This window comes from Leuciscus leuciscus (genome assembly GCF_965113295.1).
Source record: "Leuciscus leuciscus genome assembly, chromosome: 7".
NCBI lineage: Eukaryota > Metazoa > Chordata > Actinopteri > Cypriniformes > Leuciscidae > Leuciscus > Leuciscus leuciscus.
The window spans coordinates 362,452-378,101 of record NC_138731.1 but is presented as its reverse complement, the minus strand read 5'-3'; the positions used below and the strand labels follow the sequence as shown (position 1 = coordinate 378,101).

At 38.4% G+C, this 15,650-nt stretch overlaps 1 protein-coding gene across 3 annotated transcripts in view; it reads left to right on the top strand.

The window, feature by feature from the left end:
• The window catches only part of LOC309502700 (NLR family CARD domain-containing protein 3-like), an 83,251-nt gene extending 68,881 nt beyond the window's left edge, over positions 1-14,370 (top strand). The window contains exons 1-8 of one of the 3 annotated variants that reach the window (XM_082175173.1): positions 5,210-5,333; positions 5,932-6,128; positions 6,315-6,428; positions 6,738-8,711; positions 9,142-9,315; positions 9,842-10,012; positions 12,210-12,256; positions 12,359-14,370. In XM_082175173.1, coding sequence (XP_082031299.1) covers positions 5,980-6,128; positions 6,315-6,428; positions 6,738-8,711; positions 9,142-9,315; positions 9,842-10,012; positions 12,210-12,256; positions 12,359-12,882 — 3,153 coding nt within the window. In that variant the 5' untranslated portion in view covers positions 5,210-5,333; positions 5,932-5,979 and the 3' untranslated portion in view covers positions 12,883-14,370. Of the gene's footprint in view, positions 1-5,209; positions 5,334-5,920; positions 6,129-6,314; positions 6,429-6,737; positions 8,712-9,141; positions 9,316-9,841; positions 10,013-12,209; positions 12,257-12,358 lie in introns of those variants that run through there. The other 2 variants (XM_082175172.1, XM_082175171.1) reach the window with 2 other exon arrangements.
• Positions 14,371-15,650: the final 1,280 nt, after the last annotated feature.

The window sequence follows — 15,650 nt, the reverse complement described above, 5'->3', positions numbered from 1 at the left end:
TGTATTCAGCACAAACTCTGCTACAATAATATATCAGCAGCATGTATGTAAAAGTTTGTAGTTTTGAGATAATGACATTTATGCGTGGTTTGTGAAAATACAAAAAAAAATTCTCACTGAAATAAGGCCATGAAACCCATACTGATTATTTCTTCACAAGACTTTTGAAAATTGTATGACATAGCCTAGAATATTTGCTCCAAAACTATGTGAAAATCACCCTGACTGCTCATTCAGATAAGACAATATATTGATTTAAAATTTCTAAGACGTGTTTTGTGTGACAAAGCCATATGCGAAAAGGCGTGATCATCTCATGAATATGTAAGGTTTTAACACCTGAGAAAGACAAAGACACTCCCCTAACTGCCCTATTAGGAGCGATCAGGCCCTGTCATTCAGAGCAACCTTGCACAAAGAATGAGGAGATTTAAAAAAGAATGGCTTTTAGATTGTTTGGATTTATTTACAGCACAACACAATCCAAAAATACAAATGACAAAAGAGCACATTGAAAACAATGATCCAAAGACAGAGACCTTTGTGCCATTCCTAAAAACATTGTACATACCTTTCATTTCCAAGGTGTTTGATTTTCACTTTACCATGTTCATGTACAGAGACTCATGTGAATGTTGAAGTCAGCAGGACTCAGTTGCATCTGGTCCCTGAAAGAAAAAAAAAAAGAAAAAAACTGTGAACATAATGATATCAAGAGAAACTATAGGGCTGCACGATTTTGGGAATAGATTTTAGATTTTTCTGGTTAAAATTTCTTTTTAAAATTCACAGAATACACACACACACACACGTTTCCAACAATATATAATGAACAACAGGTTTGTTGTGCCTTGTAGGCATAGGCTACGCAGTGCTGCATAAAATAATAATAACAATAAATTAAATCTTCCAAAAGATTTCAAGAACAACTACGCTAGAGAAAAATATATTGATTATCATATGTTACTTCAAATGTTTCCATTCATTATGATGATATGAAATGAGATAATAGTAAAAACATAAAGCCTAATGTTTGGTGCATTTTTCCTTTCAAACGCAATCGCGCTCCAAAATATGATGCATTAAAACCCACAGCGCGCTCCAAAATATGATACATTCAAACCCACAGCGCGCTCCAAAATATGATACATTCAAACGCCATCGCGCTCCAAAATATTAAACATTATGGTTATACATATCTATGTTTGAGCAGATATCCACAAACAGTATTTAACAGTAAACACGGGTCTAAATAGTATAATATTCACCATATATCTAGCAACAGTTCAACTGCAATGTGAAGTTTATGCAACAATACCATAAACTAATAAGTAAGAATTTCTTACCTTACATCTTTCTTGTCTTCAAATCGCGTTCTTCTTCTTCTGAGTTAAATCCAATGTAAGCTCAGACGTGTCTTCCAAACTCGACGAAAAGCAGAGACTTGTGAAGTGTTTTGGTGTTTTGTGTTTGAGGTAACGAGGGCGTTCGCGTCCCATGTGGAGATTTGCATGTGAATCTCTTTTGCGCGAGTGGGCGTGTCGAATTAAAAAATAATTAGCAAGCGTTTGAGATACTGGACATCCTGTTGGTTTTATACAAATTACTTAAACAGAGAATATTTGTTTTCAGTTTGAATCCGATCATTTAAAAGTACACACTTAAATGTTTATAAAGGTGTATGGCTCATAAATGTGTGACAAGTATTCGTTGAGTTTTGTTTCAGTTTATAGACGTGCTCAAGAAAAAAAAGTTCACCGCGACGGAGAGGCAGAACGCACACCCTGTTTATTTTCTTTATTTTACAAAAGCACAATGTTTTGATTTGATTGTAAGTGGACACATACAAAAGTAGAAATATCACAGATTATTTTTTTATATTTCTTTTTTCTGTATAACCATAAATGACGGAGTAATTTAAGTTTATGTTGCTGCTATGTGAAAAAAATCCAGCAAAACGCGGGGGCGCGTTTCTCGACCTCAGAGGGTTAAGACATAACCGATATTTTGGGGATATTTAATTTAATTTTATCAATCAATAAATTCCTCTTGAAACAAACTTTGTTGTATTATTTTAATTTAAAACTGTGAAGCTGCTTTGATACAATATGTATTGTGAAAAGCGCTATACAAATAAACTTGACTTGACAAAACCAACTGTGTTTAGAGGATACTCACTAAGACCGAAATTGACATAATTTTCGCAGGTTTTTGACTGTTAAAGCGATATAATCCACTAAAAATAACTTTGTTACCCGCGAGTAGACTTGTAGTCAAGACCGCCTAAACCGAGACCAAGACACTACCAAGACCAGAGGGTATCGAGACCAAGACCAAGACAGACCAAGTCAAGACCGAGACCAAGTCGAGACCGGAGGGGAAAAAAAACAGACTAGTGTTGAAGCTAAGCAACTTGTATGAATTCAAGAACAGCAGCATACTAGGGTTCAGCCGCAGTTTACATTCAATACATATTAGTATTACTTCAACTACACAGGCAGAACAATACAGAGACAGACCATGTCATGTGTGTGACTGTGAGCTCACTGTAAATGTTTTTGCAGACTGGGTGAGTTCAACTATGTGTAGCAACTGCATGACGGCTGTTACTGCACTATTAGAGGATTGAGACTCCCTTAACTTTTGTGTACTGTTGAGGACTGACATGACTGGTACTGACTGGTTCATCTGACAAAACATCAAACACCTCCAACACCATCTTGCTCCTCCAACAACTGTCTAAAGAATGTGAAATATGTAACCAATTGAAATTATACTTAATGTGTAGATGAAATTGTGACATCAAATTAAAGATACACAATTGTAAACTTGGATTAGGCCTAATGTTTAGTCAACACAACGGAAATATGCAGATGATATTTAAAAGACCATTTATTTAGTCTAACACCATCTTAAATACAATACTGTAATCAAACAACACACACACACACACACACACACACAGAGAGATATCAAAGTCACAAATTCATCTAAGCAAATGCCTGCCTATCTCTGCTGATTTCGGAGTCTCCAAATGAATCCATTCTGCAACTTTTAAATACATAATTCAATTTTTAAAAACGTATTTAAAATTATAGGCTTAAGTGCAGGATCCGAAAGTTGGTCGTTTTGTCGCTATGGTTACACACACACACACACACACACACACACACACACCGTTGGCGGTGCGCTCAAAGTCATCTGTCAGTTGTGCAGTTACCCAACATCTCCTGAATGAAGTTAAAACCCATCATGTCACTGATATGTGTTTTTTAAATCAAGTGATCAAAGTGATCCTTGCCGCTGCGATCAGTGGCGCGGATAAAGTGTTTTCTGGTGTGGCTCGCGCACACGCCGCACTTTCACTCGGACGCGCGCTTCAATCCGTTTCCGTTGCGGATAATAATGTTGCATTATCGAACGTTGTGTCGTCGTGGATATTGTAGTATTGTATTGCTAAATTCCCCGACCACTATGTCGGTCTGAGACAGCGAGACCTAGTCAAGACCGAGAGGTCCGAGACCAAGACAAGACCAAGACCAAAGACCGTCAAGGCCGTGACAAGACCGAGACCACGTAAAAGTGGTCTCGAGACATACATCACTACCCGCGAGCTGTTTGTGAGGTGGCTTTACTCTATGTATGTGTGCAGAGAAAAAAAAACATCTCTCAGACAGCGCGCAAGTACCGAATAGTTTAAAATCGCGTGAATGTTTACACTGGTAAGACTTAAAAAGACGTGCAAATGGTAAACTTTAGTTACTCATGATGTAATGTAGTGATGCTCCGATTGATCGGCCGCCGATCTTGATCAGCCGATATTGGCAAAAAATAGCTTGATCGGCAACCCCCAAAAGCGCCGATCAAAAAAGCCGATCATGTGACGTAAATAACTCGCGCAACTTTTCCGCATGCGCGGCAACACAACAGCAGAGCAGAGCTTGCTTAACAGTGGCAAAATGAGTTCTCCTATGACGGCAATTCAATGGCAATTATAAACGAGCGCACAACTGATGCTGGCGCGAGCGGTAAATGACATTCGCGAGAGGATAACAGATCTACGCGCGAGGAAACGGGAACTCGCGAGCTCATTCAAACCCTGCGCGGGGCGCATGACATCTCTGCCCTCGCGCGCGCGCATGATCATTCCCCACACGCTCGCGCTTGATCTCCTCTCGCCTGCTGATTTTGCTCGCTCGAACACTTTTATTTTTGGCAGTCGAGGGGCGGGACTTACTGTTTTAATAACCTCAAATGTCATTGTCATTATTTTATTTTTTGGATCTGATGTAGTTAGTTCCTCAACTACATCCATTGTAGTCTGCCTGACCCCTCTTTGTTTTGAAAAATTATACTGTGCCTTATTTGGAAAAGGTGGCCTACAGTAGCCTTATGTTATCTTGTTTTCTAACTACAATTAAATAAATATTGGTGGTTCTTCAAGATTTTCTTGACTCTAGCATATTTCCATTCTGTGATCGGCAGTGATCGGCAATCGGCAGATCATGATTTTGGTGATCGGTAATCGGTGATCGGCCCCAAAAATGCTGATCGGAGCATCACTAATGTAATGCTGGCCCGATTATGCAAGTGACAATTCCGTCTATCCTGACTCCCGAAACGCGAGTGTTATCGCCACCTGCTGCACGCTTAACGATTGCCTTGTGCAACACATTTTAAGAGACAAGAGATAGAAGACGCAGCACCGCTGAATCACTCACGCTGTTTGTGAAATTGCGTCTCGCAGACAGTTTTAAAATGACTGATTTGATTTTATAATCTGTGTGGATTAATTTACTAATACAACCTACATGCTAAAGTGAATCAATGTTTGCGGGAATTTCCCGCATTATAAATGGGAGACCTGCGGGAATGATTAAAATGATGCGCAATACCCGCAATCCCGCGCCGAAATTCGAGCCCTGGTCCATATGTGTATTTCCTCATGTTCCTCCCTGCGTGTAGGATGTGGCCTCCTTAAAGGTTGTATCAGCGATTTCAGGCCCAAACATAATGCCTACAGAGACGCGTTTTTTTTTTTGGACAGCATGCTTATGGGGCGGGCAGCTAGCGGATCGTTAGGAAAGATTAGATGAATGTGATCATTTATGTTTGGGTCTTTTTTGGGCCTGAAATCGCTGATACAACCTTTAACAACCCTCTCCATTGGACTAGGTATGCTACCCCAGCGTTAAAAACATTGGTCATGGCTGAGAAATGGGTATTGAGAACCAAAGCTCTCTTCCTGTGACACAGGATTATCACCTGCGACCATCTCCATGGTAATCCCATTGGCATGGAGGACTATCATCTGGGTTTACGTGGGGTGCTGGGTAGGTTACAACTAAACTGGAATAGTTGCCAAAATGACACGCTATGGCTTGCCAGTATCTGCATCTGCAACACTCGTAACACAGTTAAGTGGTTCTGGTGCTTTCCATAGGGACCCCATTTGTCAGTCAACACAGCGTTTGTAGTGACTGACAGATGGGGAATGTCTTGGTTACTGATCTAACCCTTGTTCCCTGATGGAGGGAATGGAGACGTTATGTCCCGCTGCCACAACCCTGATGATGATGATGATGAATTTTATTTATAATGTACTATACATTTGACATCAAATCTCAAAGTGCTACAAGAATCAAACAGATAAAAATCACCACTGAATGGCCGGGGCCCTCGTCTCGGCTCCTCAGCATAAAACTGTACGAGGGAGTGGCTCGGCATGCAAATTCCACTTGCCAGTTCCATTGGCCGTTTTTCTAAAACTCAGGTGATCGGGGCTCCCAAGTGAAGACCCCATTTGTCAGTCAACATAACGTCTCAATTTCCTCCATCAGGGAACGAGGGTTACCTCAGTAACCAAAATGCTCTGGAAGTCATTTGTGCTTTATATGTAGAGCCTTTGCCTTATTTTGAGCTCCATTTTAGATGCACTGACGTCCCAAGGAGAGAGAAGAGGAGGGAACTGCCTCTATAATGAGTCTCTGTGATGAGAGAGAGGAGGAGGATGCTGTTCAGACCCAGACAGCAGCTTCTCCAGGCTCTAGCTGTGTGTCTATGAAGAGTAACAGCTCCATGATCAAACCTCCTTTCTTTAGTGATGGAGTGGGAACCTCTAAATATAGGTAAACTATTTATTTATATCCTGATGCTTTCCCCTTTATATTAACAAAATCAGCCTTCAAATGTAAAATAAGCCAATAAATAAACCAGAGAGCTGTAGATTTGAAGGTTTAGTTTTTTATGTTTAATGATGAAATGGTGACCTCTGACCTCTAAGTTATATTACTTTCTTAACATAATATTTCCAGACACCACATCCAGAGTGCAGCATCTCCAGTCTCTAGCTGTGTGTCTATGAAGAGTAACAGCTCCATGATCAAACCTCCTTTCTTTAGTGATGGAGCGGGAACCTCTAATTCGAGGTAAGGCTAGAGCTGTGAAAATAGTAGTAGTAATAATAATAATAATAATGGCAGATTTTTCTGTGATTTAATCATGTTAGGTGCAATTAATCATGATTATTAAATCCTTCAATTTTTAAAAAGGTAACTGAGATAGCTGCTCTTTGTACTGCTTTAGACAAGATAAAAAGCTAGTTAGCATGTTTTTTTTTTTTTTTTTTTTTTTACTTTGGGATGTCAGTGTTTCATCACTCTAGTGTGTGTGCGAGTTAGTGTGGTTGAGAAATAAAGTGAGTGGGGGTTGTATTTCTTTGTCGGTTCTGCTCACAGCTCCACTGTAGCTGCCGATATGCTCTGTGCTGCTGGCTGTGAGAGGAAGCCCAGAGCTGTAAAGTCCTGTATGACCTGCGATGCATTCTACTCCCAGACCCACATCAGGCAGCACTACACAGAACCAGCCCTGCACACACTGGTGCTGGAGACTGGAGATCTGGAGCAGGATTTGCACCAACTAGTGGATGATGTCTTGCAGAGAGTCAAAGAGAAACACAAAACCAGTATGAAAAGGAAGTATGAGAGCTTATTTGAAGGAATCAAACTCCAAGAGAATGAAACCCTCCTGAACAGTATTTACACACAGCTCTACATCATCGAGGGAGAGAGAGAAGGAGTGAATGAAGAACATGAGGTTTTACAAATAGAGAAAACAGCCAGAACACAACACCTACAAGACACTCCAATCTACTGCAATGACATATTTAAAGCCTCACCTGAATCAGGATGTGAGGAGAAAGATCAAATCAAGACTGTTCTTACTAAAGGCATCGCTGGGATTGGAAAAACTGTCTCTGTGCAGAAGTTTATTCTGGATTGGGCCGAGGAAAAATCCAATCATGATGTAGATTTCATGTTTGTGCTTACATTTCGAGAGCTAAACTTGATTAAAGATGAGCGGTACAGTCTTCACAGACTCCTGCTGGACTTTCATCCTGAACTTCAAGATCTGGACTCAAAGATTTATGAGTGTAAAGTTGTGTTCATCTTTGATGGTTTGGATGAAAGCAAAATTAAACTTAAGTTTTCAGACAGTAGGAAAGTCTCTGATGTGACTGAGACTTCATCAGTGGATGTGTTGATATCAAACCTCATGAAAGGAGATCTGCTTCCCTCTGCTCTCATCTGGATCACCTCCAGACCAGCAGCAGTCAATCAGATCCCCTCCAAATACATCCACCGTCTGACAGAGATTCAGGGATTCAATGAACCTCAGAAGGAGGAATATTTCAGGAAGAGAATCAGTGACGAGCATCAAGCCAGCAGAATCATCTCACACATTAAAGCAGCAAGAAGCCTCCACATCATGTGTTACATACCTGTCTTCTGCTGGATCTCATCCACTGTGCTTCAAAACATCATGAAACAAGATCACTGTACAGAAATACCCAAAACTCTGACCGAAATGTACATACACTTCTTGATTATTCAGACAAATATAAGAAATCAGAAGTATGATGAGAGAGATGAGAGTGATCCACAGAAACTCCTGCAGTCAAACAGAGAAGTGATTGTGAAACTTGCTGAACTGGCTTTCAAACAGCTGATACGTGGAAATATCATGTTCTATGAGGAGGACCTGAGAGAGTGTGGCATAGATGTCACTGAGGCCTCAGTGTATTCTGGGATTTGCACTGAGATCTTTAAGGAAGAATATGTGATTTATCAGAAGAAAGTCTACAGCTTCATTCATCTGAGCTTTCAGGAGTTTCTTGCTGCCTTTTATGTCTTTTACTGCTATGTAAATGACACTTCTGATGCCTTGAAAGTTTTTGATTTACTTCATAATTTACATAAAGGAGTACTGGATAAAACTCTAAAGAGTGAGAATGGACGCATGGATCTTTTCCTCCGGTTCCTCCTGGGCATCTCACTGGAGTCCAATCAGAAACTCTTACAGGGGCTACTGACACACACAGAGAACAGCTCAGAGAGCATCACGGAAACAATTAACTACATTAAAGACAGAATCAAAGAATGGAAAAACACTTTTTCTGCTGAAAGATCCATCAATCTGTTCCTCTGTCTGCTTGAAATGAATGATCTGACTCTGCACCGAGAGATTCAGGAGTTTCTGAAATCAGAAAAACACTCAGAAAATGAACTCTCTGCTGCTCACTGCTCAGCAATAGCCTACATACTTCAGATGTCAGAGGAGGTGCTGGATGAGCTGGACCTCAAGAAATACAACACATCAGATGAGGGTAGAAGAAGACTGATACCATCTGTGAGAAACTGCAGAAAAGCTATGTGAGTACAAATTTATTTGAGTCAGTGCAGTTAATAATGTGACTATTTAGTCTTGAGATATTGTATTGCATAACACAACTTTTGGTGTAATTAATTTGCTTTTTAGTAACATAAGTGCTGCTGAATTCACTTAGATAAGTACAAGCTAAGACAGGGACAGAGTTAAGACAAACAGTGAAAATTTGTTTTTGTATGAGAAGTGGATTAACAGGTAAGTTAAGTGTTCATGGAAAAGCTGTGTCGGCTTTTCTTGAAGATATGCCATTATCACTGCTTTAAACTTGAAACGGGCAACAATTGGCAGCCATTGGAGCGAGAAAAGGAGTGGTGTAACATAGCCTGTCTTGGGTTCACTGAAGACCAGTCATGCTGATCCCTGTAGTACCATTTGATCAGAAAATCTATTAATTTAAAAAAAAATATCTTTCAGTCTTGCTGACTGCAAAGTCACTGATCAGTCATGTGAGATTGTGGCCTCAGCTCTACAATCATCAGACTCTCCCTTGAGAGAGCTGGATCTGAGTAACAATGACCTGCAGGATTCAGGAGTGAAGCTGCTCTCTGCTGGACTAAAGAGTTCGAACTGTCGGCTGCAGATTCTGAGGTATTTAAGAATATTTGTATTAAATGAAGATTAAAATAAAGCCTTAACTAAAAATATTCCCATGATTGGTCTTTAATTATTTAGGTCCTGCCTTTAAATGTGTACTGTCATTATAACTTGTGTTCATTTATTTCTAAATTCACATGAAATGAAACAACACTTCTTGTTGAGCTGTAACCTTGGGCATTAGGAGTATCATCATGCCCAACTCCTGCCTTTCTCCATCAGTCCATTAGAGGTCGCTTTATTTACCACAATACTAATTATGAGCTGTCACTTCTGAAATCAGCAATGTTTCTAAAGAGAAGTACATCTGCACTAAACGATCATGATTGCGAATAGAAATGAAATGTGCTTTTTAACCACACGTTCAGTGAAATTCTGAAGGAAACACAAACAAATCTGTACAGTAAGGCATTTGTATTTAATTGATACCAGAATAAAAAAATAAATAAAAAAAACTCTGAAACTTTTGTCTCTTTGTAGACTGTCTATTCTAATAACCTCAACTTGTTTTCTGTTAAAGATTATCTGGCTGTATGGTGACAGAAGAAGGCTGTAGTTATCTGTCTTCAGCTCTGAGTTCAAACCCCTCACATCTGAGAGAGCTGGATCTGAGCTACAATCATCCAGGAGATTCAGGAAAGCTGCTCTCAGAGAGACTGAAGGATCCAAACTGCAAACTGGAGATACTCAAGTATGTAGCATAGCAGTGATGGTGTTTTATGGCAATAATTATGCAAAATAATGTATTTTTTAAAAACTATTTGCACATGGAACTAGAATTATTTTTATTGAGGTAAAAATAATTATATATTATATTTGCATGCACTGACACATTTACCTCTGTAAGTGTAATGCAATCTGTTGTAAATAAGGACCCTACCCCTTTTTGCAATTTTAGAATAAAAACTAACTTTATCAGTTTGTTTTACCAAAAACACATCCACAATGTCCCCAAAGGAATGTTTTGTCAGAAATAACAAGTTTGTCCTCAAACTATAGTTAAGGATACACACACGCTCCTAGGGCGTGTTAACCCCCTGAGGTCTACGGTATCGCCGGCGATACCAGCTCGCTTTTTTTTTATTAGTGTAAAAGAAACTCATAAATACTCTGTTGACTTTGATTTTCCATAGGAGTTTCATACATCAATCGATTCTGTTTAATGTGTATTATTTTTGTGTATACTCACAATAAAAACAAAGTGTTGTGCTTTTTGCCAAATAAAGAAAAATAAACACGAAGCGAGTTCTGCCTTCTCTCTGCCAGTGAAGTCCATTCTGAAACGCGTCCGAAAATGAACAATAACTCAGCGAATACTCAGTCAAACAGACATACAGACACACAGGCATGAAGCTTGAATTCTCTTCTTTTAAATGAAGTAATTTATATAAAAAACAAATATTCTCATCTTGTGAAATCTGTATTAAAAGAGAGCGATTCCAGTCGACCTCATTACAGCTAATTCAAATGTAATGTGACTCCGCCCACGGAGAGCGCGCGCTATTCAAACGCAAATGGCTGAGGCAATCCTGTGAACGCCCCCATCAGCTCGAGAAAACACACAAGTTTATTTAGATCATTACTTTACACCATCTTGCAGCGCTGTGAGGAATAATACTAATGGAAAATGTCCCTCAGAAGTGCGGGTATATCGAGGAGCGAGCTGAGGAATACTAGTAAGTTTTTTCCTTCTCACGTGAATTTCTTCACGTGGGTTTCTGTTTATGAATGAATAAACGGCAGAGATGCGCGCTGTTTACCACAGCTGGCAAAGACAGTTTAAATTTAAATCGTGTGTGTGAATGAATGATGATGTTTTAGCAAACTGTATTGCTATACTGAGATGAGTAAAAACGTTACAGTCAGACGAAATATGAAAGACAACATTTTGTTGACTAGATTTGGGTACAGTTTTTACTGTAGAATATACTGCCACATCAAATAAGCTTTTGTTTAGCAATTTCTATATATAAAATACTATTTTTGTCAAAAATAAAGTCATCAAATAAGATGTTAGCTGTTCCAATGTTGGCTATATTAAAACTAATGAATACATAGCCTAGATAAAATGTAGGCCTATAATCTTTTTTTTTTACAAAGAAAGAGTACACTTGAAATATTGTTGAAATTGTAATTATTGTTGTAATTGTAACCGTTTTAATAAAATAGCAAAACATATTTACAAGATAGATGTAAGCAAAATCTTAAATGGTCAATATAAGTCTTCTTCTAAATATATCTTTTGTCCTTGCATTGTGGCTCAGTCAGTGTCACACCTGAGTGAATGGCTCATCATTATGCAGAGTGGGTGGGACATTGTATTCTAAGGTGTAAACCCCTCCTCGTTCACGCCCCCCTCGCATATTGGCTTTCCAAGCAAAACCTGTTTTACATCAATTTAAATCAATGTATGGTTTTATGTGAACGATAAAGCAAGACTATTTTCACATAATTTTGAAGAAAAACTATAGGCGACGACATCCATTAGTCAAGTCTTATTGCGACATATTTAGTATGTGTTTTGTGGCCTTATTTCAAAAACTTTAATTTTTAGTTTTTTCGATAACCACGCATAAACATTATTCTCTCAAAAATGAAAACATGTACATACATGTGGCTCACATATTATTGTAGTCCTGTTTGTGCTATATAGAGTGAATTTACACCTTTGCCATTAATATGTTTATAAGCAACTGAAAAAAGCACAAATGTCAGAGCATGTCAGAACACCCCCAGGGCCCAAAAAACCGCTCAGACTCCAGAGGGTTAAACTGACTCCCACTTTTCACATTTGTTTTTTTATTAGAAAATATTCTAAACAAACAAAAACAGTTTGTTTGCATTTTTTTTGTGCACAATGTAATATTGTGTGTTTGTGTTCTTTCTAGTTTGGACCATGGAGAACATTTCAGAATCACACCAGGACTACAAAAATGTAGGTCCTTTTGTTGCTTTAAACATGCACACACACACACACACACACACACACACACACACACATACACACAAAGTTGTCAATCTCTCTCCTTGTTTACAGATACCTGTGATCTTACACTGGATGCAATCACGGCAAACAATCATCTCTCTCTGTCTGAGGGGAACAGAAAGGTGACACGGGTGGAAGAGGAGCTGCCTTATCCTGATCATCCAGAGAGATTTGACTGCTTTGAACAAGTTTTGTGTAGAGAGAGTCTATCTGGACGCTATTACTGGGAGGCTGAATGGAGTGCAAGGGGAGCTGGATTGTCAGTGACGTATAAAGGAATCAGAAGAACAGGAAGTGACTGTAGGTTTGGGCTCAATGAAATGTCCTGGAGTCTGGTCTGCTTTGATAACAAATACTCTGCCTGGCACAGTAATAAGAGAACCAACTTAACTACCCCTTCTCCCCCCTCTAATAGAGTAGGATTGTATCTGGACTGGTTAGCCGGCAAGCTGTCCTTCTACAGTGTCTCTGAAACACACACACTTATTCACTTGCACACATTCAACACCACATTTACTGAACCTCTATATGCTGGATTTAGGCTTTATCCAGATTCTTCAGTTTCTCTCTGTTAGAATGAAGAGCTTAATGAGAAAACAATTTTTTTAACGCAGCATCCGGTTTTTATTTCATCCTTTGACTAGCGTTACATTATATAATCACGCTCTTATTCATGCAAATGCTTTTAAACCATTCAAACACAACAAAAGAGAACTCGCTGTCTATTAATGTCCTGTTTATGTAATAGACTCGACGCACAGAAAGACGCGCACCAGTATCGTGCGCACAGACAGCATACCAGAATCAAGTTCACAGTTCAGATCAGAATCACAGTTATGCCCAACTGTCCGTTTTGTTGAGTATCCTCATAAGACCAGTCCTAAATTCGTTAACCAAAGTCTTAAATGAAAGTAAATAGCTGTGAGAAACTTGGACGTGTGTGAGATCCACGTCATGTGCGGCAGCATCAGAATCTTAAAGTGGCAACAGCCACTAATTCTCTCTGTCATTAATGTTAATAAAAAAACAAAGGGAACAGATAAAATTGCTCACTGCTCTTGACTAAAGAACTTTTGTAGTTTTAATAAGGATTAATCTATATTTAATTTATATTTTATGCAGTGCAGACTGTTTGATAACTTTATTTAATTTCTGTATATTTCACAGGGCACAGGTAAATATGACATTTTATTATGTGTTTATGTGAGGATTGTTTTAAGTTCACTTAAATTATTATTCTTTTTTCTTTAATTGATAGCTTTCAATTACACTGTAATGTTGAATGGATATAATTAATGTTTATGTATTAGTATCAGTGATACTGGCCTTCATTTAATAAAAATATGTCATTAAACAAGTAATTAAATTATAAGCTACTGTCTTGTTATTGTCTACTGTTCCTGTTAATTGTATATTAACTCTGAAATTAATACATTATAAAATATTAAAACTTATAAGAACTTTATATTAAAATCTTATGTGTTTTATTTATATATATATAACAAAAAAGATATGAATTGGGTTATGAAACAAATTGATCGAATTTTGTATCTTGAATGTCTTCAATGTACCTACCTGTGTGTGTGTGTGTGTGTGTGTGTGTGTGTGTGTGTGTGTGTGTGTGTGTGTGTGTGTGTGTGTGTGTGTGTGTGTAAATTGTAATCAGAAATTCGTGAACACTTGTGCTGAAATTGTCCTTTCTCGAACACCGTAGTGATCAGGTGGCATAGTAAGCTTAATAAAATGATGGGCGGACATGAATGTTGGACGCTGATCGTTGAGCCTATGTTGTTTTTATGTGGATTTTATGCTTTATGTGAATTTGACGCACATCTGATGTTGATGAAAGGATTATCATATTTGATTTGCACTCCTTGGGGAGCATAGAGAGGTATGTTGATTGTAATTAAAGAAATTAATGAATGTTTGTTGCACAATGTAATGTTTGTGATGTTTATGCAATTCATCATGTTATGAGTCTATGTTTGAATTGTGGATCTTGTGTTTGTGTTAATATAGTTTTCACGGTGCTGTGTATGGAATAAAGATGCTGTTTGAATACATTGCGTTGTCATGAGTGGTGAATTAAAGGACGCTTAACGCATATGTTGAGGCTCTCGAGACCCAAGGGGTTGCAACAATATATATTTATATATATTAGTCTTGTGTACTGTAACGTTTTCCCACACTCCTTGTTTGGGTTTTTTTATATGCTGGGGTGCCAGAAAGGATTTCTGTCATTTATTTAAGTTTCAGTTTAAGAAAACGTACAAAGATCTTGTGTAGTCTGAATTCACAAAACCCGTCACTTAATGAGATAATGATTTTACACCAGTAATCTATACAATAATACCCATAATAATCACTCTTAAATAGACCACCAACCATTCAATACGACAGGACGCATAGAATTGCATTCAAATATGTATTTTCACAAGATCCACAATTTCAAGTGTTTCAAAATTGTTTTGTTTAGTTTTTTTTGTTGGAGAAGAAAAAAACTAAAATCAAATGCCTCCCGACAGCCGCCGCCATCTTTCTGTGAGCGACACACGTCATCCAGATAAAGGTAACTAGGGGCTGGACTAAAAACGTCGCCATCTTGGTTCGGACACTTATCTTATGATGACTGTGTAGATTCATATAATATAGGCTTTTTCTTTTTATATTTGTGGATAATGATCTCAGATTTATTTTACAGATGAATGATGACTGATAAATGCAGGACAAATAATCATTTCATTGCTATTTATTTATTTCATGATGACATCGTCACAGAATGTATGTCAGTTGCTACCTGGGGCTCGTTCTTCGTACGTTGCTTATTACATCCGAGATCAAATGACACATCCAAGATAATATCATCGTGCTAATCATGATCTGGCTAACTCGGTTCTTCGAACACACTTGCCGGATATGATTAGTATCGCTGGATTGAGTTATCTGAGATAATTGCGCGTTCATGCGCTGGGTTAAAAGGGGATATGTATCGATAGTAGAAACATTGATCAGCAACGCTGCTATTGGCTGTTCAGCGTGGCCAAAGAGCGCGCTCAGTTTTTCTCCTCAGCAGAGCAAGAACTAATAGTCGAAGTTTATTCAGAATTTTAATGTTTTAATGCAAAACGCCAGGGAACACCTCAAAGTCTGCAAAAGCCAGGAGAGAGGGCTGGCAAAAAGTAGCAGACAATTTAAATCCGTTAGAAGTGGCCATGTTAGATGTTTTTATCACTTATTAGCCTATATTTTTGTATTTGAATAATTGCATAATTACTTTGTTCATTGTAATGTCAGAGTCACCACACTAGAACATGGGAACAAACAAAAGTGAAGTACAAAAATA